The sequence below is a fragment of the Grus americana genome, chromosome 11 (assembly GCF_028858705.1).
Source record: "Grus americana isolate bGruAme1 chromosome 11, bGruAme1.mat, whole genome shotgun sequence".
NCBI lineage: Eukaryota > Metazoa > Chordata > Aves > Gruiformes > Gruidae > Grus > Grus americana.
Window position 1 is genome coordinate 13,713,704 of NC_072862.1, and position 24,787 is coordinate 13,738,490.

At 47.8% G+C, this 24,787-nt stretch overlaps 1 protein-coding gene across 1 annotated transcript; it reads left to right on the top strand.

The window, feature by feature from the left end:
- The first annotated feature begins 1,728 nt into the window (after positions 1-1,728).
- On the top strand, positions 1,729-21,947 carry RAB7A (RAB7A, member RAS oncogene family). The gene is made up of 6 exons (XM_054838446.1): positions 1,729-1,865; positions 17,445-17,505; positions 18,614-18,740; positions 19,555-19,773; positions 20,311-20,439; positions 20,613-21,947. The coding sequence occupies exons 2-6, from the start codon at positions 17,453-17,455 to the stop codon at positions 20,706-20,708; spliced, it is 624 nt and encodes a 207-aa protein (XP_054694421.1). The 5' UTR covers positions 1,729-1,865; positions 17,445-17,452; the 3' UTR covers positions 20,709-21,947.
- Positions 21,948-24,787: the final 2,840 nt, after the last annotated feature.

Below are 24,787 nucleotides of genomic sequence, written 5' to 3' on the forward strand. Positions count from 1 at the left end.
ATTGGTAACAGCAGTACAGTCCAGCAGATGGGGAAATGAAGGTACAAAACCGGTAATGAACTTTCCAGCATCATATGAGGAGAGCCCAGCAGCCCTGGTTCCTGTTCGCCTGCTCTTAGTCTGCATTTCCACAACTTAAACCAGCCCAAGGACCGGGCGGCTGTGTCCTGCCTCACCCACTCCTTCCCTTGCATGAGATGCACCCTGCATGAAGCCAGTTCAGTCCACTAAGCTGGCAGAAAATTTATCCACGCCGCTTTTGTTGCTAGTTATCAGCAGATCTGAGTGCTGAAGTGACTCAGGGCAGGCTCAGCTGAGAGCTGGCACTGGTGTACAGGAGGGAGAGCGTGACAGTGAGTACCTGGCGTTGGCTTGGGCTGGGCTGCCCTTTGGAGCTGAGGTGGTTCCCACTGCAGGCAGCAGAGATGCCAAATCAGGCTCTGGCCCCTACACCACTGCTGCTGGATTTTTCTAAAGTAGAACACTGTGAGGAAACTCTGTTTGCTCTGTGACAGATATTCCTCAGAAGGGATTTGGCCCAGGCCCAGCAGGTAACCAGGACTTTAAAAGCACACTTGCTGTGCTACCTTTACAGTATTGATCGCAAACTGCTTTGCAAGCATTAATGAATCAAACCTTGCGGCACCTTTCTGAGGTAAGCATTCCCATTTTCAGGTGACACACAGGGAAACTGCGACCCTATGGAGGAAGGAAGCCGTTTGCCTAATGGTACATGGGAGGTTTGTCTTGGAACCGAAGGAGGAGCAAAGGTCTTCGGCCAGTTCTGTGATCTCTGCAAATCAGTCCCTGTCTCTTACAGAGCTGGAAGCAGTCTGCTGTGTACTGCTCAAAGGTGATTTTTTTAATGTAGCTGTAAGTAGCTTTGGTCCTTTTATCTCTTTAATTAGCTCTAAAATTTTTTTCCATGGTTGCTTTCCTGAGTCCATGGGCTAACTAAACCCACAATAGTCATGTGACTTGATGAACGTAAGACAATCTTCAAGTATGTGCTGACTAATAAAATGAACTTGCTGCCAACATGCAGAGTAGAAAATATGGATTTCTCTTGTACCGTCACAGTGGTTATTATCCCATGGATTAAGGTGCTGGAGAGTTTATATAGTCCTGTTTTACTTGCCTGCAGTATTGATCTTGGAACTGGTAATTGCCTGATTAATCAACCTGAAGGTATCTTGTCATATTTTACCTTTTTTTTTCCTGACAAATGCTGTTGCTACTACCTCATTCCAGATCACAACTACAAATAAAAAGATCCCAAAGAACAGATTTGTGCCGTTATGTCCCCATTCTTTATTTCTGAAAGCGTGAAGCAGGAAAATTTCTCCAGCTGTTTCCTTCTCTCCTCAGACCTCTGACGAAAGGCCTGAGGCTGACAGCAGCGCTGCCGTGCTGACAGCAGCTCTCGTGTGACGGGAGGCCGCAGAGGCAGCAGGTCCCTTCCCACCCTCGCCCTCTGTGGCCGTGCGGGCGTAGCAGCTTGTGGGGTACCGCAAGCAACCTCTGTGCCCCCCCCCCCGGGCCCCACATAAACGCCCGGTTTCAGCGGGAAGCCGCCGGGTCCCACGGCCACTGCGGGGCGCGGCCTCGTCGCAGCCTCCGCGGCCCAACATGGCGGCCGGGAGCTCGCGGTCACATGACACGCGCGCCACCTCTCTCCCTTCTCCTCCCTCTGCTGGCTGCCGGACGGCGCGCTGACGTCAGGGCCAGCGGGCGGGCCCCGTGACCGGAAGTTGTCGGGGGGAGGCGGAAGTGAAAGAGGGGAGGCGGTTGGGCCCATTAAAGCCGACCGAGGCGAGCGGGGGGTGGCAGCAAGTCTCGGGTGGGCGCCGCGGCACACGCACCAGGTGAGGCCTTGCGGGGCGCTGGGCCGGGGCGGGGATCTCCTCACACCGGGGCCTGGGGCGGCGCCTCTGCCCGGGCCTCGGGATCCGCTGGGCGGGGGGCGCCGCTCTGGGCCCCTCCCCGCGGCCGAGTGGGGGGGAGCGCTGGGGCCTTCACCGCAGGGAGGGGGGGGTGGCGGGGGAGGCGCTGCCTTCCCGCTCCCCGGGCGGACTCCACCACCGGGGCCTGGCCTGCCGGGGAGGAACGGCGTTCGCCTGCCCCCGTGGCGGGGTCAGGAGGCCGGCGGCGCCGGGTGCTGAGCTCCCTCGGGCCGGGCCCGGTTCGTCCCTTCTCCTGGAACAATAGAGCTGGGCCGCGGGGGTCTCCTCGGTAAAGGGCTCCTCCGCGCAGCGCCGCGGGAGTGGGAACCCGCAGGCCTTCCCGAGATGCGCGTTTCTCAAGGCCTTTGTGGGAGCCTCCTCTCCCGAGAGGTTTAAAGAGGCCCGAAGTGGTACCTCCCAGGGAGGAGAGCGTATTGTCTGTGACATGTGGTGCTGCTGTAGCTTCCTCTCAAAGTGTGAAGAGGCTTTGGGGCAGCTGGTGGCCGAAGGTGGCCTGAGCGCTGGTCTCTGGGGAAGCGCTGGGATGGGGTGGTGAAATGCTGCTCTGGGTGGTCGCTGGATATCGCTTTTAAAATGAGCAGGCTGCCCCGGGAACAATTAATGTGGCAAAACAGACGGCTGAAGAGACTGGCAGTTATTGCAAAAGTAGCTCTCAGCATGTGTAAAGCCTGAGTCAGTTGTAGGAAGCATTAGAGTGGATGTTAGAAGTGCTTTTGGCTGGGAGTGTATAATAAGGTAAATTAAATGATAGATATGTTATTAGTCTCCAAGTATATATAGACTAATAAATATGGAAATACCTAATTGTTGTACTTAAGACAACTGCACTGTCTTCCCTGGAAATAGAGGCATTATTTTAGTAGTAAAACAGTGGTAAAAAAGACTGTCTTGATCTGAAATAAGATAGGTAACCTCAGCTTCAAAATGAGTATGTCTTGCCCAGTAACTTGAACCCTTTGAGTCAAAGCTGGAATTCTCAGTATTATCTCCCTGAAAACACTTGCTGATAAGCAGAGCTGTTGTGAAATGTGTGTATGAGGTTTTTTATATGTAAACTGAGAACAGTCCTCCCAACTGTAAGCAAACTGGTTTTTGTTTGACAATTGCCAATATGGAGCTTTAAAGCTCCCAATACTTGCTACTGGCTGGCCAGCTCTGGCCTGTGCTTAGCACTATGTGTTTCAGTGTGGGAATTGGGGCTGGTAGAAGCAGAGAGTTCTCTTCTTAGGGGAATGGTACATAACCAGCTGTGCCACAGCATTTGGCTGGCTGTGATTTAAAAGCTTACTTGCAGCTATACTGTGTTCACAGGCTGCAATGGCATTAGCAGTGTATGATAAAAACTGCAGCCTTGCTGTGCTTCCCGTAGAGCCAGGCTACTGGAGCCAATGTACCTTGTTCTCTCAGTAGCTGTATTTGAGGTTAAAGTGGGTGGAGTCATTTGAATATTCCTTGTTAAATAATCAGGGCTTCATTGCTGTACTTATTCAGGAAGAACAAGTATACTTGTCTTTTTTTCCCCCCTCCCCCTTGTGACTTCCAACAGCTGACTGAACACATGACTTGCCCTCCATGAACTAATGAGTAGACCCACCATGCCTGGCCTGAGTCCTCAGAATCCAAAGCAGCTCTAATACTGTTACTTTGAAGTGCTGCCTCTGATTTTTTTTGGTGCTATTATGTTAATACTCTACTTCTAGTGTAGAAAAGCTGTAAAATGGGGTTAATCTGACCCCTCAATAAGGAAAACTTTAAAATTCAATAGCAGTTTCTTGCTCACCTGCAGTGAGAAGTATAATTGATAAGGTGCAAGGCAGTACCTACATCAAACTTCCCTTTTCCCTGTGGTGTCATGTAGTGGTCCATGTCTTGAGATACCCTGGTAATAGCTCAACATGGCACACTAAGAGTTGTACTTTAAAAGGCAAAGGTGTCAAGTTAAGAATTTAAATAACTGTGGTGCAGAAACTGTACTACAGACATCCTTACCTTCTTACCAAAGCCAGTGAATCAAACTGTGCTGAGTAGCACAGACGTGTTACAACATTGAATCCTTAACTGAAAGTGGAAAACTTACAAGCTCTGTTGTAGGCTCTCCCCTGAAATCACCTAGGGAAAATACCACTTTGCTTGGTTCGCTACCCAAAATGAATGCCTATCTGGGCTACCAGATTCAATTTGTGCAGCACCTTCTTAAATCCCCTGTTTAAGGCTCTTGTGTTGGAAGGTCATGTGAATTACCTGTTGGAGCAAATCTCTGGAAAAGCTTGTCCTTGAGGAAATGTGACAATTACAATCAAACCATCTGTGCAAAACTGTAAATAGCTTTGTCTCTAACATGTATGGGATTTTGGTCTGACTTCTCTTGTGAAAATGAGACTAGTTTATGCAGAACTTAACATTTGGCTGTAAACAAAATTGTGCTTGATTAGGGTGCATTTTTAAATGCTGCATTGTGAGATAGGTGTCTGGCAAGCCCTGGTTTGGGAATAAAGGCTATGGAATAAGGCACTTGAGTGTTAGCATTGTCTAAAACTGGTGGATGTGTGGGCTCACAGATACTTACTGGTAGCTGTCCCTGCTGTTACATTATTACAATTTCTTCAGTAACTGAAGTAAACTGAGCATTTGATAAACAAGTACAGAAGCCTCACCTTGCATGCCACCAGTGTTCCCCAGTGTCTTCTGGGCTTCTCTGCTGTGACCTGAACTGCTCTTAAGCCCTCATTACTAGGGCCTGATGGACCAAAGATTCTCTTGCAGAGCTGTAGAGTAATTTAAAGCTTGTTGCCGTGGTGAAAGGGAGTCCAGATAAGACCTTAGCTAAATGCTGCACTTGGCTGGGTACTAGTGCACTTGCTTGCATGCTGCTAGTCTGACAGCAATCCTGCATCCTTCAGATGCTGAAGTACTTCATCCTGTCACAGCATTGTTTTGATAATGGCAGTTTAATTGCCTGATGATTTGGAGTTCAGTTCGCTTCCCCCTGCAGCTGCCTGAAGTGATCTTTTGTAGTTGCTGTGTAACAGTCTGCATTCAGACTTAGTTAAGTTGTAACAGTAGATTGTGAGGATAAAAGGGTCACAATTCAAACATGGGCTGCACATCTCAAAACTGGATTAGGTATGGGTAATTAATTAAATGACAATAGTTAATATACCATTTTCAGTTCTGCAGTTAGCTGCTCTATTGAAGATCATATTTCCCTTTAAATGCACCTTGAATAAAACTTCCAAATGAGTGCCCAAGGTCAGTGACTCCACATGTGCTGCTCAGAAATAGCAGGCAGTGAAGGAATACCTCTCTATCACATGGTTGCTCTCTGGCTTCCAGCATGCTTGTTGCTTTTGTGCTCTGTTTGAAGCGATGCAGCGCTTGAACCCGGTGTGCTGCTGCATTTTCTGCTCGGTGGAGATCTGCTGTGGTGATGTCATTGTTGCTGTTAGCGCTGTTCCTGTGAGACAGCGCTGTTCCTCCTCCTCTCCGGTGCCAGCAATGAGTGCTCCGTCCATGGGGGAAGCTGTGTCAACACTGCTGTTGCTAACTCATGGTCAGAGATGGGGAGGGAAGCAAGCTTGGCAAGGCCACTGGAGTGTGTTGATTTACAGCTGATCTCAAATACCTTTTGACTTCTCTTGCTAGGGAACCTCTTCTTCAGGCCATGGCTGTTTTCACAAGGCAGTGAAACTTCAGGAGGGGTGTGCTGTGCCTTTGAGATGGGATTGAATTGTAAACTTGTGGCACAGATTCCTAATTGTATAATTTAAAGGCATTTGATGTAGTGAGTGATTTGTTCTTGCTTCTCTAACTATTGAAAATGCCAACTTAAGCCAGCTTAAGGTGACTAATTGTATCTAACTGTACTTGCATGAGTTTCAAGCAGGAATTATTAATAAAATTGAGTACATCTTTACATTGTCAGTTAAAAAAACTGTTTTTCTGGAGTTTGTCCTATATCACTGCATACTGTAACTCTGGTTGCTTGGCAGACAAACTGGACTAGTGAAGGCAGGCAGCTGGAGCTGCCTTCAGAGGTTACCTGGCTGGAGTATGTGGACCGTGGTTGCTGGGGCTACCAGTTTGTCTATGGAGTCTGTGCTGACCCTTGATCTGTCTCCAGCTGGGAAGCAGCATCCTCTTGAACAGGAACATGCTTGGTGCTTGTCTCCCTCAAATGGGCTGAGTCACTTGGCTCTGTAGCTGTATCTTTTTCTTGGCTCCCAGACACCATGGATAATGATATCTGATGTCCAGAGTGGCACAGTGGTAACAGTGCCTCAAGTGTGAGCAGGAAGGTGGTTGTAACTGAGGCATGCCTAGGCCTGATCCCTCCCCCCCATAACAAGATGCAGTTTTCCAGCACTGCTCTCTTGTAGTCACTTCAGTGGGGTTTTTTGTCCTTTGTGGAGTTTCATCAAGAGAATAGCTGAGCTGGTAAAGTATTGATGCAGGATCTGTGTAAGGAATGTGAGGGTATGAAGCATGTGTCTGAAACAGAGTTTCCACAGTAGGAATTCCTTGTTAGGCACTGACTCAGCTGTCATGGCAAGCTACCTGTTACACTCCCATCCTGGGACTACTACTGAAATACTTGTCCTTCCTGCTCTGCAAACTGCATTAGCATAGTAACAGGTATTGAGTGTGTGTAGGATCAGGAGTTCTGCTTGCAGATCAAGGTTTAATTCTTAGATTGCAAACTGTCCCTAGAGGAAGCCTCCTCTCTAGGAGACTCATTACTGAGAACTGGACCTCCTGGAATAGATGTACAGGAGTAAGGTTTTTGCCATTAGTGTTGGTCTGGTAGTTGTCCATATCTACTTGTCTGGCAGTAGGATCTCCCATCAGTATTTGTCCCATCTCTTCTATCAAGCTCCTGCTGCTGCAGGAGAGCTGATGTTCACTCTCAGATCTGAACCTCAGGTGTAAGCTGCAGAGTCTGGCAGGCCTCCTGAGGGCCATGAATCTTAGTCAAAGTCTTCCTTCAGTCACTTGTTTCTTACCCAGCCTCTAGGAACTGGTGGAAGCTAACAGCCAGGAGTAGATAAGCAAGGCTTGTTTACCACTGACAAGGTCCAAGATCTGTGCTTTGTTTACCGCTGCAAAGGTTATCTAACACCTTGTATTTGCTATTCTAAAACTGAAAGCATGACAGGAATGTGTGAAACCTTAGGAAGCTGTAGACAAAACTAGAAATTAATCTGAGTACTTGAAAAATACTGTCAGATATGGTAAAGATCCAACAACTTTGCTGTTTCTTAGTGGCCTGGCTAACTTGGAATATTTTGAATTGGTCAGCCTTATCTTCTGGACATGAAGATTAAAACCCAGCTGTCCCTGGCACTGTGCTTGATTTATAGAAAGTAATGGAGGAATCGTGTTCGATGGGGTGGCCTGATGTGAGAACCTTGCTGGGCCACCTGTATTCATACAGGGGTTACTGAAACTGTTGGTTGGCTCTACTGGTTGGGTGGCTGTGTGCCAAATGGCTGACAGGCATAGCTGTATAAACCAGGCTGTATGGGCACTATAGCTGTGTTCCATTTAGTAGTATAAGATTTGTCTTGCTTTGGCAGCTCTCCACCAAGGAGACTGTTCTGGTAGAGGCATGGCAACATGGAAGCTATACTGGTATAACTGAAATGCTTTGCGTAGGCAAGGCCCTTAGTCAAGACACATGGCTTGTTGCCTAGTGTCTCCCAGCAGCCAGCAATGTGCTCAACTCTCCTCCCACATCCTGAGATTGTCTCCCCCAGGGCAGAATAGGGGAAGTTGAGCTTGCTCTGATAAAGGGGGAGGGGTGTTAAAGTAAGCATGCCTGTTCTTGTAACAGCTTGATCCTTGGGGAAAATTAACTGGGAACTACCTGAAATCCTGTAGGATTTACAGGGTTTCCTCCTGGGAGGTAGGGGCACAGTGATACTGAATCTTGAATGACAACATAACTTGAGCCTCTGAAACAAGGGTAGCTGGGGATCTTCAGACACTTGCTATCAGCCTATCAGGGCTCTGTATATGTCTGTCCATTCCTGAGAGAAAGATATCCTGTAGTGTAAGGGCTCTTCAGCTGTTGGAGGAACTGGTGGACTAAAACTTAACTGGAAACATCCAGCTTTCAGTGAAGCTTCTGGGTATGGCTTTCTCTTCAGGTTATAGGAAGACTATACCCAGAAAGACTACAATTTCAGCAGCCCTGGGAATCCTGGTCTTGTTTCTGTGTGGCATTAGCTCTAAAAGGGCTTTCCTGCACTGAGCTGCAGTCTCCAAATACCTACCTGCTGTGGAGATGATGGTGATTGTCCTCAGATTGCTGAGGAGCAAAGTGATCCATCCAGGATGGCTGTCCAGCATAGCTGGCTGCATTGCCAGGGACACTTTCTACACTCCTTTCCCTCCCTTTGGCTCAGGGCATTTATCACCTGGAAAAACCTACATGGCTGCTGTAAGCTTAGGCTAAGCAGCAGTCTGGGCAAAGTAGTGTTTCTGTAGACAGCCAGAAATACCTCCAGACCTTTCCCGTTGCTCCTAAGCACACTGGTGGTCTGACTAAACATGTAGAGACACATCTGCCTTGGTACTGTAAGTAAATGCATTTCTGCGTTTGTTTTGCTCCCACTTTCAAACCATGTAGTCAGATCAACATGATATCTCCTCGAGAGAAGGTTGCTGCTGGGATATCTAAACTGGTAGAGATCAGTTTCTAAACTTTACTCTTTCCTGGATGTGGGGGTGGAGGCTAGTGTTACCTAGTTTGGACTTTTCTAGGGTAGAGTCACAATTGATAATGGCAGCTTTAGAGCAAGAAACTTGTTCAGTTCCACATATAGTATTTAAACATTGTGTAGGCATAAACCAACTCTGATCTGGAGAAATGCCGGGAGGTGTAACAGGGCTGTGAATCAGTGAGGCTTGGACTGGAGAACTTGGCTTTGAGAACTCAGGCTTTGAGCCTGACTGATCATGTGCATCAGTGCCTCTCAGGAATGCAGTGCTCTCCAAATCTCAGCACTCGCAGCCCTAACAGAGCAGCAGCTGAGCTGAGACCTCAGCCAGGGCAGACCCCTTCTCACATGCAAGTCCTGTGATTCCACTGCAGACATGGCTCATACTGGGCACCAGTGGCGTTGCTTCTGCCTTCCCTGTGCCATCTGCACTCTGGCAAACTGGTCATTGGCATAGTCTTTTCCAAGGAGCTCTTTGAGCTTCTGCCTACAGCAGGGATGTGTCCTAGAGCCTCCAGTTGGGGTTTGAGGGTATGTCTGAGGCACCTTATTGCCTCTGAAAGGAGTGTCTTCCCCAGCACTGGCTCTGGAGCTTCCTTGATCACACCAAGAGTCTATTCTGCTTGCAGCCTTTCCAAAGCTTTTGCTTTCTTAGATGGGTTTCCTACATGTTTTCCCCAAGCTGCATATTGCCCCATCCTTCTCTCTTTAGCACTGAGCTGTCTTAAGAGCATGTTATCCAGGAACAGGATGCAGCAGAGTATGTGTGTGGGCCTGGTCTCATGTCCATCTGGTAGCTAGCTCACAGACCAGGTCAGTTGGCTGTTAGCACCATGTCACACCAGTTTGGTACTTGCATTGATGCAGCCAGTGAACTGAACTCAAAGCTGCATGGCTGAGCTGTAGCTGGCTGCTGCTGGCTGGTTCCTGAGCTTCACTTGGTTCTAGAGCAGCTCCTCTGGCACTGAAGGCTGCAACTCCACCCTCAAAATGAGGTGGAAACTTACTGCAGACAGCTGTAATCTAAAAAGCCAATTCCTCCAGGATACTGAAACATGTTTTAAGATTCTATTTTGATCTGAGCTGTGTCAGTGTGCTAGCAAGCATCTAGAGGTTTAGGCTGTTCATCAAGAAGGTGAAGCTTTTGGCTTAGGACTCTCAGGTGGGGGTGGGAGATACTGGACAGCATACCTACACCTGACAACTTGCAATATAATGTTTTACACGAGGTATCAAAAATTAATTTGTAGCTGAGGCTCTCTGCTCCCTGAACAGAGGTAATTCCTGCCTCACAGGGCTGGCTGGGAAAGACACCAGCTGGACAGAAGCCTGCTCTTGGTGAAACTGCAGTAAGTAGCAGGCAGCCTAGCTGCTCCTCCTGAAGAGAGAACGATGAACTGTGCCTGAGCTTTTGGCTGGGTACCAACAGGAGGGAATATGTTGGTTAGAACAGCAACATAATCGTGTGGGGAGGAAGGAGGTGGAAAGCAGTTTTGAGATGCTACTGATGCAGCAGCAGCTAGTGTACCCTTCTGTGAAGCTGTCACAGGAATATCTTGCCAGCTGCTTTTGGTGTGGGCTTTACTTCGAATGCTTCTCTGTGGTGCTTCAGTGAGCTCTGAAAGCACCTCTAAAGCACCTTTGACTGTATGGATTGTAGGAGCATGTTGCCTTAAAGCAACCCATTTACAGGCAGCAGTTCTTGCAAGTTGTTAACTCAAATGGCAAGATGTTCCTAACTCTTTAAGCACAAGCCAGCACATGTCCCTACTAAATGTGAGGCTTTCCTAGATGGGATCTTGAGCCAGCTGGGGAAGCTGAGCTAATAGTAGACCTGTCATGGGAGTGGAAGAGGGTACTGTCCTGCTTGTGCAGCCATTGTCAATGTAAGACTCAACTTGCTGTTAAAACTTCATGTGCTTCTGTAGCAGTCTTCAGTGCAAGGATGCTAGGCTCTTGTTCCACTTGTAGAGCACTCAAGTAAGGACAATATGCAGGTTCTGTGGCAGTCCAAAAAAAAAATCAAAGGCAGGCTTATTTCTAGTTTCTTTCTTAAAAGCAGCTTAGCACCTCTTAAGCCATATTCATATGAAAGTAACAGCCCCTGCTGTTTGTTCTCTGGCTAGCCCTCAGCTTTTTCCCCAGCTGAAAGGACAGGGCTTCTGTTCTGCTTGTGAGCTGTTGGGTCTCTCAGAATGTGAGTGAGAGATGTTAAAGGCTGGTATCTGCTGGTCTCAGGCATTCATGTTGAATTGCTCAGGCTGGCACTTGTAGCTTTGCATTAGCAGATACCTTGTTAGCAATGTCTGTATGACCAGGTAGTTGGAACCAAGCTATTGTTATTAAATTGTATTGGTAAAAATTGTTCAGCTCCACCTTGAGCTCTTGCTGCAATTGCAGATTGAAGCTTCAATACAAAGGGTGTCCGGACCACTTGGGTGCTGTGCAAGTGGGAACTGTGATCCTGCTCAACTTATGGCAATTGCAGACTAACTACCTTTCCTCAGGACGAGCTTGCGTTTTCAGGGTAGGTGAATTGGAACAAGTTCATGTGTTTACTCAGAGCCTCAACTAAATTTGGCTTGATAAATCATGGCAGGGTACAGTGTGACCATGGGGCTAGTGATACGTGCCAGTCTAGTGAGCTTGATGCTGTAAGAACAGGATAAACATCCAGTGAACATCTTATTTCAGTGGCTGAAGGTCTAAGCAGACATAACCCCCTGAGGTGCCAAGCATGCCAGGGAACTTCCTACTTCTGGGAAGGAACTGGTTCAATCTGACTGAGCAGGTCCTGATTCATTTTTCTAGCTTCAGTTTCCTTGAAGAAATGCAGAACCTTTGGGGGGGGGGAATAAAAATAGCTCGTTGGTGTAGTACAGAGACATAATGCTTTGAAGCCTCCCCCATGTGAGAGAACAGTGAGCAGAGGCAGTATTTCTGTGTTGGAAACGCTCTTAGCTGCACTTCAGGACAGAAGATTCTTCCAGTGGTCAAGTGTGGCTGTCTTCCGCTCAGTCTGGTCACTGTGGTGAGTCCACTGCAGTGTGTGGTATCCCCTAATGGAGTGCTGATCTATCCAGATTGTCTTTCTCATGATTGGGTGTTTTTTCTAAAGGTCCTGTGATATAGTGAATTGAATGCTCTGCTTACCAGCCACAGCACCCAGAGCAGACCTATGGTGCTTCAGGTTCAAATGTGCCTTTTTGTGGAACACCTACTTATTCTTGTGCTGCTTGCTGGGACAGGGGAACAGAACTAGGTGTTCATAAGTGCCACAGTGAGTTTAGCTCTGCTTGATGCTAGCTCACCTAATGCTTTGCGCCTTGTCAGCATAATGTTAAATATCCCTGGTAAAGGACACAAGGTGAGAGGTGCAGTCCAACAGTCTTGTTTCAGCATTCAGCTGGTCTCTAGTGGAAGGTGCAGATGGCAAGCTGGTAGATGCAGGAGCAGAGAACTCCTGGTCAAATGTCCCAGTTCTTCTAGCCTCTGCATAAACATGCTTTGGTTCTTGGTTAGGATTGGGACTTGGACTGTTTAATAGCAAAGCTGCAACAGTAAGCAGTGCTCCAGCAGCTTGTCAGCAGGTTCAAGACTGGTATGGCTATGCTGCTGCTTAGGGAGCTTGTCCTCCATGGAGGTGGGATTCCCCCCCCCCAAGGCTAGCTACTCTCAATACTAAAACTGTCCATGAGCAACTTAACGGGGTGTTCCTAGTGCAAGGCCTACTTCTGTAAAGAACAGCTAATCTAAGAGACCTGGTGGGCCATCAATGCAAGCTTTTACTGTTCTTTGCTTGTACCAACCTAATTAATATTAATGTCTGCATTGTGACTTCACACATGTGAACATCTCTAAGGAATTCTTAACCATCCATTTCTGCTTTGAGTTAAAGCAGCTGTCTTAATATAGCAAGTGAAAGGACAGTTGTAATGTACTCTGAAGCAACATGGGAAGCCTAATTAGATTTGGCATAGGCTTCATTTGCTCTTGCATCTGAGGAGCTGTAGCACTATGGAGCTTCATAGGACAGTTTTAGACTCTTCCTTTCAGATCAGTGAAGCCAGTAACACTTGCAGGTCAGATGTTAGGGGTTCTCCCTTGCTGTTCCAGCAGGCCAGCCTTACAAAGGTATTAACGCTGCTGTGGGAGAGAGCATGCTATACCAAGCTTAATCTCATGAGAGTCAACATACTGTTAATGCCTTGATTGCTTAGAGGGATAGGCATTAAAAATTGAATGGAAGGACTCCTCTCCTGAATTGGAGGCAGCTGTATCATTCCTTTGGCACTGGTTAAGCCAGGAGGAAGAATGATGTTGGCTGGTCTGATCGATGGGAAGCTTCTGATGGCTCCTGAGCAGGGCTAGCTGGGTGTGCTGGTAGGCAGTGTTCTGAGCAGTTGTGCAGGTGACCTTGCTCCAAGAGACTTCACACAGTGTAAAACAGAACTGATGTCTTGGATCAAATCTTAACAAACAGGTTTTTCTTCATGATTATCTTTCAAAAAGGAAGTATTAGTTCAGAAATGCTCTTGGGACTAGATGTGAGCCCTGTGTGAGCTCGCATACTGCCATCTTAAGGGCTTGTGTGACTCTTACAGGATGCTGCTCTAGAGTAATTATACCAAATACAATAAAGCAAGACAAGCTGCATATATAGTGCAAAATAGTGTTAGACTTGGATACTGCTGATTCAGCACTATCACAGTTTTGATCTCAACGGAAGCTGAGCTTGCTCTTTGCAAGAGCACAGGGGAAACCCTGCACAGCCTACATCTCAGCTTAGTTTAGTAACTTAATGTTTCTTCCAGGTGTGACTGGAGAAACTCCTCATGTGAACTAACTGTTCCTTCAGGTGTTCAAACCTGCTTCATCTGTGAGCTAAAGCTATATTCTTCCTGGTCTCCCTTAGCTGATTTTTGTACTAGCAAGGTTCACCAGAAATGAGATCTATGTAGCTTAGAGCATGTATGTGGGCTCCATTTCTGGGGCACAAGTCAGTAATGAACCTATTCAATGTAATGTGAGAAATAGCCTGTGTTAACAAGGGAATAATCATAAATTGTGTCTGACTTCAGGCAAGCAAACTTTTGAGTACTGAACATGGCCCAGGGTTGGCTGGTTGCACCTTGTTCTGTTGACACAGCAAATAGTATGCTATAGCCAGGATCAACTGAGATATCTCTGAGCTTACTTGAACTGCAGTGTGTGGAAGCATCCTCTGCCGTGCTTATGTTGTTTGCTGTTGGCTTAGTATGAGCTGAAGTCACTGAAATACTTTGGTGTTAAGGAGACTGTAGTAAGGCTTCACTTGCTGGACCTTCAGAGAGCACTAGTGTCTTTTTACTTCCAGTACCTCAGCTTGCTAAAAACACTGGGGCTGGGAGGAGGCATGGTATCCTGTCCTTGGAGTAGTTTGACCCTTTGGATTGCTTCATAAGAAACCCCACTTAAGATAATGGGGATGTCTTCAATCTATCTAGACTGAAGATCTCACTAGGACCAATCAGACCTCTGTTTAGCAGAAATAGCTGCTTTAAAACTGGAGCTGCTATTGGAGACCTGCTCAGCCACACAGAACGTAAGGATAGGAGAAATAGCAAAGGTGGTGCTATAGAGAGGAATTTGATGCTACTTAAACTTAGAGGGGTTTCCTTCTATAGGAAGGCTACAGGAGATGGAACACTGGTACTTCCTCCAAGACCTGGAGATGTGGTCTCCTCTCCAAAGGCAAGGTCTCGCACTGGGCAAGGAATAACTCTGAAGTGTTGGCCTGATCATACCTGTCGTGAGAAGATTAATAAGAGGGCTTGGCCTATCAACTGACTGGGCTTCAAAGCAGCATTGAACAAGCCTAGTAGAACAGAGGTGGGGAAACGTCGGGCAGTGTCTGCTGCTGGCTCCTGGCAGGACTGGAGTTCCTCACTGTCTCATGGCCCAAACCAAATGCCAAGCTGAGGCAGCTCCTTCTGTGCTATGGCTCACATCCGTTGCATCATCTGGGATGGAAGCTGAGTGTCTCACCTGATTGGTGTTCATGAGGCAGTAGTAGCCTGTCACACTGATGGGGTAGCCTGTCAGCTATGACAAGAAGGCAGTGTCAGGTCTGACTCAGACTTCCTTCCCATGTCTGCAGGTAGCTGCTCAGCTCAGCTACTTCCAAGGTGATGAGACTTGACAGAGCAGTTTCCCCTCTTTTCATAGTGGGACTTCAGGCTGTGTTGAACTTGGGTGCTAAGCATCCAGTGTGATTTTTAGTGTTGTAATTTAGGGCTCTGCAAATCCCTCCCTGAGCATAAGAACTAACGCCAGCTTGTCCAAAGCCGCTTCAAGTATCAGGAAGCAGTGAGCTGCAGCAGCCAGTGGCAAGTGATACTGAAAACGCTCAGAAGAAAATAGCAGTAGTACATGCTGGGTTCTGGCACAGTCACTTCAGGGTGAGTTGTCTTCCTCTGTCCTGAGGAAAACAGGTGACTCTCACACTGGACCTGAACCTATACAGATGTTCTCCATGACAGTTCATATACACAACTGTCTAAGCTGTTTCAAAGCTTTGCTTCCTTCTTGCTCCATCTGGGTTGATTGTGCTGCAGAAGTCTCTGGCTTGGCTAGCACAAGTGTCACTTGTGCTATGTGCTTTGAAAACACAGGAGGTACAGTCTGCTTGAAGGAGCTTACATGGTCTGTTCTCCTCATGGCTATAGAGGAGACAACCTATAGAGTGTGGATCTTGGCAAGAGCAGAAGCAGGACTAAAATGTTGGGGTTGTTGACAACTTTCAGCTGGCTATATCTTGGCTAGTATAGCTGGGCTGCCAGTTGGATTACTGAGCAATGCAGTCAAGCACAGACAGCCTTGGAAAGGAGAGGTGTTTACACTTGGAGAAACTGTCCTGTGCAGGCTCTCTGGTATCTCTTAACACCCATCTAAGGATAGCTTGAGCTCTGTGGGTGGCCTCTCATTGCTGTTCACTCAACAGCCTCTGGCTGTTATCTTCTCAACAGCGTTTCCCATCTAGATGTATCACTAGATGCATGAGGTGGGTGCAGTCCAACAAGGTGTAGCTGTAAGTGCATTGCTACTAATGGTGGCTGCAGGAGGGCTGCTTCAGCTGCTGCAGCATTTGCTGATGGCAAAGTCTAAAAGACTACATGTCTCTTAACACTCAAAGCTTGAGATGATTAAGACCTTTTGCAGCTGGACTCTGCATCTAGTAAGAGGCTCCTACAGCTTGGAGCATGTTACCTCCTGCAGTAGTGGGATGAAGCAGGTTGCAGTTATGTAGCAGCTTAAGCTGTTGCATATCCCAGGAAATGCATAGGACCAAACTGCTCAGAAGTATCCATGTTGTTGTAGAAGCGAAGGCCTCCTTGGCTGTGAAAATCAGGAATAGCTCCTGAAGAGGGAGGAGTTGTGTGGTGTAATGAATGTGGTATGGCAGGGTGGGAATTTTAAGGTAACCAAGTCCCCATATAAAGGCATAATACATGAAGCCTGTTGTAAGGGTCTTTGAACTCAAGTAGCACAGCTATAACCATCTTCTGTCTCCTCTTGCTGTACAAAACCTGCAGGGCCCCTCAGGGAAAGCCAGAGAGTCCTTGTGTTGTGGACCAGGTCAGTACCAAACAAAGGTCTGTGATCTGATCAAGACTGAGCACCTAAGAATGGTTTGTCCCCTCCCCAGAGGTGGGGAGAAGGGCCTCATGGTAGGAAGGGCATGCTCAACTGCTAATAGCAAGACTTTGTACTTGCTCTCACTGTGTTAAAGCACATCTAGAAGTATATTCCGGTCTGCTGCACCTGATGTACTTCTAGCTTCTTCACTAATCTGGAGGAGACCTGGGAGCAAGTAAGCATGAATCTCTTGAGCTCAACTCTCACTCTTGCTAATTGGATAGGCCATTGGTGGCCCATTTAGAGCCACCTGCTTATAAAGTGGACCAGAGTCATGGCAGGATGCAACAGACCAAACAACTCATTGTCTAACAGAGCAATAGACTGAATGTTGTGAGGTTTGTCACTGTAGCCTTACTTGTCTTTCCACTGAAGGTGAGGTGGCACTAGTTAGCTTCATATGCTCTCAGCAAATCCGCAGAGTCTGGTAACAGTTTGCCTTGTAATTCCGCTGTTCAGGTGGCCTATGTGGTTGTGCTGTGACCGCTTCAACCACAGCGTATCCTTGGGACTCAACACTTTCACAAAGCACAGCTGCTAGAGAAAGCTATCACTTCTCCAAGGTGAATGTGAAAGGTGGAGGGAACCTATTTTTTCTTCTTTTTCTACTGGGAAACCACTGAACAGTATAAAGCTTGAATGTGGTATTAGACACATCTCTGCTCACATCTCACTTGGTAGCATGTGTAAGAATTAGCCTGTGTTGGGAGCTGATATGCTTTACTGTACTGCCTCCTGGGAGGCTAACGGAGATGGCCTAGGCTAGTATACCCAGAAAATGGCCTGGAAATAGGGTCCAAAATGGACTTGGTACTTGCAAAGGACAAGTGCTTGGCTCATCTACCTGTTGGTGTTAAGTTGCCACTACTGGTTTGACAGGGCCCTGCCTGTGAAATGGGCAAACACCTGGCTAGTGCTCCAGTGTAGCCTTGATTTGAAGGAGTCTGGTTCCAGGAGTGCTGGGCCCTGCAGTCACTGGTTCCTTGCTGGGAGTCAGGCTTCTTGGACTCCAAACTTGATGCTTTCTGCCTAGAGGAATGATGTGCTAATGGTATCTGATGGGACTGCTCCTTTTCCCTTCTAGTGTAAAAGATGACTTCTAGGAAGAAAGTGTTACTGAAAGTCATCATCCTCGGAGACTCTGGGTAAGTGGAGGAGCCTTTAAACTGCTAATCAGCATCTGGCGGGATCAGTGCTCTTGACTGGGAGAGCCTGGATGCACTGTAAGAAACCAACAGTGCTGGGAGGAGGGATGTTACAGCCCCAGATAGCTGTGTTACCTTATAGCTTTAAGAACTCTTCACCACCCTCTGTCCTAAATGTCTCTGCAGTTTAATATATTGAAGTCCTGCCACAATATTAAATGGGGGGGAATGTGGCGGGTAGACCACTCTAGTAACAGAACTGGATAGCCCTTCTGCAAGGAGGATGTGTGGTGTTAAAATGAGCACTTCATTTAAATTAAAAAAAAAAAAAAAGCCCCCAAACCACAGAACAACAGAAACAACCCACCTGCTAGTAAGCAATCTTAGGTGACTTCTTAAAACTCTGCCTCTGTCAGAGAGAGTTTATACTGAGCTGTCTGCTTAGCTTCTGTCTGATCTGGCTAGAGCCTGCCCCTTGGAGTGAAAGGCTTTGCTCTGTGCTGTTGAGCAAGGAGTCTGCTCTGCTGTTAGAGGTTATTTGCTGTGCAGGCTGTAACCTGACTCCCATGACATAAGGCTTATTTATACCACAGTGCCCAGTAAGCTGTTGATCAGGGAGTGTTTCTCAGTCGCAGAGAGGGCATGTGAGCCTCTAAGCTGGCTCTCTAGGGAGGATCTCCAACCTCTGGGTGCCAGGCAGATGTGTATGTGAGCTGTTGCCAGCTGAGATTGTCTGTTCCTCCTCCTTCTGCAAAGGCTGAAGATGACTTTCTGGTGGGTTTCTCTGGGGCACTTCCAAAATTGCCTTTATGATCATTATGTGATGCATACTCCTTACCAAGGATCACATTACTGATGGGGAAATAAGGTTTCTCAAGGTTGTAATCCTTCATATCCTTAGGTAGCTAATGCTCTTACTTAGCATGTGGCTTTGGCATCTATTGCTGTAAAAGCCCCTTCTGGCAGAGGTGGGTATATTTTCCCTGGTTGAAAGGCCAGGAGGCTATGGTGGAAGGTGAAGGGCACTGGGATGTTCTGCTCAGGGTGCTTAATTCAAACACTGTTGTAGAAACAGTCTACCTAGTCTTTTTTTTGTCTTTCTGTACAGGGTGGGGAAGACATCGCTTATGAACCAGTATGTGAACAAGAAATTCAGTAACCAATACAAGGCTACGATAGGCGCAGACTTCCTGACAAAAGAGGTCATGGTGGATGACAGGCTAGTGACAATGCAGGTAAGGAGTGACTCTGTTCCCTGCTGCAGGGGTGCCTGGCTGCCTAGACCACACTTGTGTGGAAGTACCTGCTCCAGTGTAATCCAGAGTGGTGCCAGGGCCAGCGTACTGGGTGTGAATCTTGTTTGCACTGAACTGCTCTTGGCCATAGGTGCTGCTGGGCTTCTCTACAAATCTGTGCATGGACTGAACAAGGGAAGGCAAAGATCAGTTTGGGCTCAGCTAAGAGCAGCTTTGCCAGGCCCAGTTTAAAAACCAGCATTTGGTACTGTCAGTAAACTCAATCTTGTTACAAAGATGCATGTCTCTAGTGTTCAGGAACTGCAAAGGGCTGGGAAAGGACTCCTTAGTCAGGTCAGCTACTTGTGCTGCCCTGAGTCCTGTGGGTATAGTGTTACCCTACTAGTTTGCTTATGTCTCTAGTATCCAAAGTTCTCATCCTCTCATTTCTCCATGGTGAGACTGACTGCAAGGCAACAAAAGCCCTGTTGCAGCCATCAGAGGGGTGTCTGGGCTGTGCTGGTACCCAAGTGCACCCAAGCACTGCAGGCAGGTCACCTGCTGACCCAAGTCCTGCTTGCCCAGAACAAGGATATGTCCCTTGCTGAGGCAGAACACAAAAGGGGTTAACTAGCTTTAGAAGGGTTTTTCTGGCTCTTGATACTTAGTGCCTACAGAAATTCCCAAGCTTTCAGGTGCTCCTCTCTGGCTAGCTGAGGGCTGTAGATGCCTGGTGGGGAGTTTTGACAGGAATGCCCTAATTGTGGACTATGTCAGAGCAGAGCTGGCTTATCTGCCCTGTCTTTTGCTCCAGATATGGGATACAGCAGGACAAGAACGATTTCAGTCTCTGGGAGTTGCCTTCTACAGGGGAGCAGACTGCTGTGTGCTGGTGTTTGATGTCACGGCCCCCAACACATTCAAAACCCTAGACAGCTGGAGGGACGAATTCCTCATTCAGGCCAGTCCAAGGGATCCTGAGAACTTTCCTTTTGTTGTGCTGGGAAACAAGATTGACCTAGAAAACAGACAAGTGAGTACTGGGGCTTGCTAGCCTCCTCTTAGGTCTCCCCCCTCCAACAGTTTCCTTGTAGGAACATGATGGGAGGGTTATCTGGGAAACTGGAGTGGGAGGTGCCTGAGTGTGGCTCAGCTGTTGTGTGCTGCTGGGGAAGAATTTTTCCTGCCTGGATGGGTCAGATGCCTGTGCACAGTATGCTCCTGCCCACTGGTGGAAGGATTGCTGCAGCTTCTCCTGCAAGGAGAGGAGCTGACTCTCCTTCTCCAGAATTGCTGAGAAACCCCTATTGGAGCAAGTCCCCGCTCTGCGGATGTCTGAGCAGTTTGTGTCCTGTGGTCTCATCTTCATTGGGTGTAGTTCTCCTTGCCCCAGGGCTGAGTGTATCCGGTGGTGGGCAGCAGTCTCCAGTACTCTGTTTCAAGGCTGTAGTTTTTGTTGAGGTCATAAGTGCTGTCTTAGCTCTGGCTGGATATGAGGAGTCTCTGGCCTTGCCCTTAAACTCCCTGCCTGCATTGCTGAAGGTGGTAATGCTGCTCTCTGTCTACGCAGGTCACCACAAAACGGGCACAAGCCTGGTGCTACAGTAAAAACAACATCCCCTACTTTGAAACCAGTGCCAAGGAGGCCATTAATGTGGAACAAGCTTTCCAGACGATTGCACGAAACGCACTTAAACAGGTAGGGAGGGGGCCGGTAGGTGCCCTCTGCTGCTGCTGGTCCTGTCTACTGAGCTTGGCTGCTGCGGGCAGCCTTGGGCTCTGCAACAGTCTTTCCCAGCCCAGAACAGCTCCTTGCACGCTCGGAGCTGTCTGTAGAGCCGTGGCACTAACTACTCCCTTCTCTCCCACTAGGAAACCGAAGTGGAGCTTTACAATGAATTCCCCGAACCCATCAAACTAGACAAGAATGACCGAGTGAAGGCTTCTGCGGAGAGCTGCAGCTGCTGAGGGGAGAGGGAGGGGTTGAGCACAGTCCTTCACAAACGAATATCACACTTAGGCCTTCAAACACACAGCCCCTCTTCTGTGTTTAAAATGAAAAAAAAAAAAATTTCCATCTCCAGCTGCCAAAATCCACCCATCTCCCATGAGCATCTGAGTCCCACACTTCAGAGCTCATGTCCCCACACCATCCACATCACACTTCATGGTAACAGACCTTTCTCTTAGTTTAAAATGGCAACTCTTATGTATGTTTGGAACTGAATCTAATTCCAGGTGTCCAATGGAGAGAAACTGTTTACAGGTAATCTGTGTAACAAGTTACATACATTTTTAACTGTCTCGTGTTTTCCCCGTGAAGGCTGCAACTGGAAAGGCTGATTACCCATAGTTCATTGCAAGCTCAGCACTCAGTTCAACTAGGTTGAGTTTTGTATGTATCTCTGTTAATGCTTGTTACTTTTAACTAATCAGATCTTTTTACAGTATCCATGTATTATGTAATGCTTCTTTAGGAAAAATCTTATAGTACATGTTAATATATGCAACCAATTAAAATGTATAAATTAGTGTAAAATTCCTGAATTACATGTTCAAGTACTGAAACACAGATTGTGTAGAAAGTGAGGAGGACACTTGTGAACTGCAGCGTGCTAGCAACACAGAGTCCAGATAGAGGCAGTATTCTGTACAGTAGAGATGAACTATGTAAGCCTTCTTGTTTTGAGGCCAAAAAGGCTTCATCTTCTGGAAAAATCTGTCTGGCTTCCTTGTATCTAAATTCTCAGATTTGCATAACAGCATTGATATGCACACTGGATTATTGGATTTAAAATTAAATACAGCTATGAAATGACCTCATTTGTTCACCTCCCCTACTGCTTAACTCCTAACATCCTGGAGCGAGTGTGAGAAGGAGCCAGAGTTGAGGTGTCCCAGTGGCTCTGTCCTGTGGAAGGAGCTCCTCTCCCACCTGGGTTGCAGTTAGCTGTTTCTCGATGAATGACCTGGACTATGAATCTTCCCTTTCTTCTTACTGACTGCTAATCTGGATTTTTGGTATGGGAAAACTTGGCAATCTAGTCCCTTTCCTCTCTTCCTTTCTTCCTGGTATTTGTTCTTGCGTTTGTAGCTTGCTTAAATGGAGCCCTTCTACCTGTTTTCCAGAGGTCTACATTCTAGTACGTAGGCTGAGCTCTTATGTAAAGAGACAAACATGATGCCAATAAACTTAACAAGAACAAACCTTCTTGTTTACTCCTGTTTCTGACTCTCTTTTTTTTTCCCCCTTCACTAACATGCTTGCTCTCCTCTGTCTAGTCACCATTTTAGCAAGCCACTGCCTGCTAATTGAAGGATGTTTGTGCTTATTTATTTTGAAGTTGGGAAGGCACAGATTGGTTTTCAAGGGTGGGTTGAGCAGGCCCTGCTTGTTTGGCTGACCTGAGACTGAAGTAGGGCAGCTACCCCTCAGCTTTTCTTGTGGCTGCTTGCAGTGCAGGGAACAGTGCTGGGTCTGATTTGTTCTTCTGGAACCTTCAGCCCTGTCCTGGGCATGTGAAAGCCTTTGTGGAAGGGTGGAGGACGGTGCTGTTAAAGCTCTTGCTGCCCTCCTCTGGGAGGGGTTGGTGAGAAGAGCAGGCTCAGGCCTTCCCAGCTCACCAGTTAGGTGCTTCAGCTGGAGGAGAAGCAAGGCTGGCCTAGGATATCTTTGAGTTAAGGGCCTTTCCTTAGTCCAGCCTAGACAAGGTTAAGCCTTTAATTTCTAGATGCTGGGCATGACCCCCCCCTGCTTGCACTCAGCAAGACTGAGCTCACTACTCCTGTGCCCACAAGAAGATGGAAAACAAAGTATAGAGAAATGAGGCCAGTTATTTCAAGAGCCTTCTAACAGTCTTTGTGCTCTATATCTAATTTTATTACTTTGTCCTATTGTGCTTTTCTCTCACTTGACTGGGCTTTTGCTATCCATATCAATTTTGACTAACCACTCTGCACTAGCAATGTGTCCTGGTGGGACTGCTTTCCTGTCTGCGTCTTTTTGGAAGACTTGGATCTTCTGCTCATCTGCACTTGAAGCATCACTCTGCACTCATTCTCTGTAGGTACAGTTCCAGTGAGGAGAACACTGAGCCTGGGGGAGGAGGGAGCAACAACTACAGTGATGTTTGGGAGAAAGGGAAGGGTCTTAGTTCTGCACCTACCCCCTGCTGCTTCAGACTTGGGTGGTGGAGCTGAGGCTGGAAGGGCTCATGGTGCAGCTGTGGATGAGCTCTGAAGAGACATGCTGTGTTTAATCTCTCTCCCATCAAATAAACGGGCAGGGACACAAGGCAAAGGGGGAATGCTCCACAGGGGGTAGGACAGCTGTGGAGCTCCTTGCCACAGGATGTTATGGATGCTAAAGGGGAGGATTCCATTTACCACTTACAAAACAATGTTTTTGCAGGTGGGAATACCATATATATATATGCACACAAGTGTACAAAAAGCAGTCCAGGAGGCAAGCAGCAAGGGAATTAGTGCCCTGCTGTCAGACACAGGGACTGATATTCCCAAAAGGATCACTTGCCATCACTGGGCTGAAGAAGCCTGGGATTGGAGCTGGCTGGACTGATTGTCCCTGCAGGGTACACATGTGCTTAAAACCACTGTTCAGACCCCCTCCTAGCATGGAGGAGGGCTCATGGCTTTTACTTCTGTGCTGACCTTTTAGCCTGATGAGCTGCAGGTGTGATGATGATGTGTGCAAGGGTGACTTGCTGCTGGGAAAATCACAGAGGAAACCTGGCTCTGGAAGAGGCTGAGGGGTTCAGCCGAGCTGGAAGGCTGGTTTGCTCCTTGCCCAGGTCCTGGTGGGGCAGGAGGGAGCGACCTGAAGAAGGAGGCTGGTGGAAGGGGAGAGGGTCGGTTCCCCAATCCATACCAAGTGTGACAGGCAATAGCTACAACCAGTGCCCTGGATTTGCAATGTGGTGCGATCCTGGCCCCTGCCAGTGGGTAGAACCATGCAAGGCTGTGGCAGGGCAGGCAGGTGTGGGGCTTGGTGGCTGTGGCTGCTCCCTGCTGAGGCGTTGGAGCTGTTGTGAAGGCAGCTGTGTTTTTTCAGATGCTGGTGCAAATACAAAAGCTGGGGAATCACACAACTGCATCTGTGCTGCAGGGGCTGTGTGGGGGGGAGTAGCATCAAAGAAATTAAAGACCGACCGCTGGCGCATGGAAAGCGGCACGGCGGTGCCAAGCTGCGAAGCCCGGGGCGAGAAAGCTTGGTGCGTGGCTTGGCAGCAGCACCCGGCTGGGCTTTGGGACCAGACATGTCCTGTATTGCAACCTGCCCTGACCCCATGGCACGAGCCCTCCTGCTGCCCTGGCACCTGCTGCCGCAGCCACTGCGGGCGGGCAGGGTGCCATCCCTGTCCCTGCACACCTGGAGCCACAAACGGCTGCTGCTGGCCCCTGCTGTGCCCCAGCACCCAGGTGTGCACGGACCTGTCGCCTGGCACGCACCCCGGGGTGCTTGTAGGGAAACGTGATATAAGCACAAATACATGTTCAGGAACCTATAGGTGCACCAAAATACCGTTGTTTTGCTAAATATCTCTGTGTGTGTGGTTTACATAGTCAAACACATTTACACAAGCAGTAACGTGTATATGTACGTATTTATCAAGACCCATCTTTTGAGAGCCAGAGAGCAAAAGGGCAACAAAGCACAAGAGCACAAACAAGAGAGCATGGACACAGAGTGCATGTGTGTGTGTGCACACGCGTGTGTTGCTATACTATACTTACACAGACACATATCCCGAGGCTCAAAGACAGAGAGCACAAGTGTGTTTAGCAGTAGGTTTCCACCGATGAGACATACATGGTTGCAGGCTTACCGATGTACACACATGCAACATAAAGTATTTATTTCTTCATATACATATATATTCAGAGAAAGAAAAAAATATTTAAATATTTTTTACATATTTATATATTATTTCTATATTTCCGTGTGGTTTTTGTATGTAAACAGGTCATACCCATGCAGGTGGGGAGTGGGGGTGAGGGTATGGGGGGGGCTGGGGGGGAATGTGTGT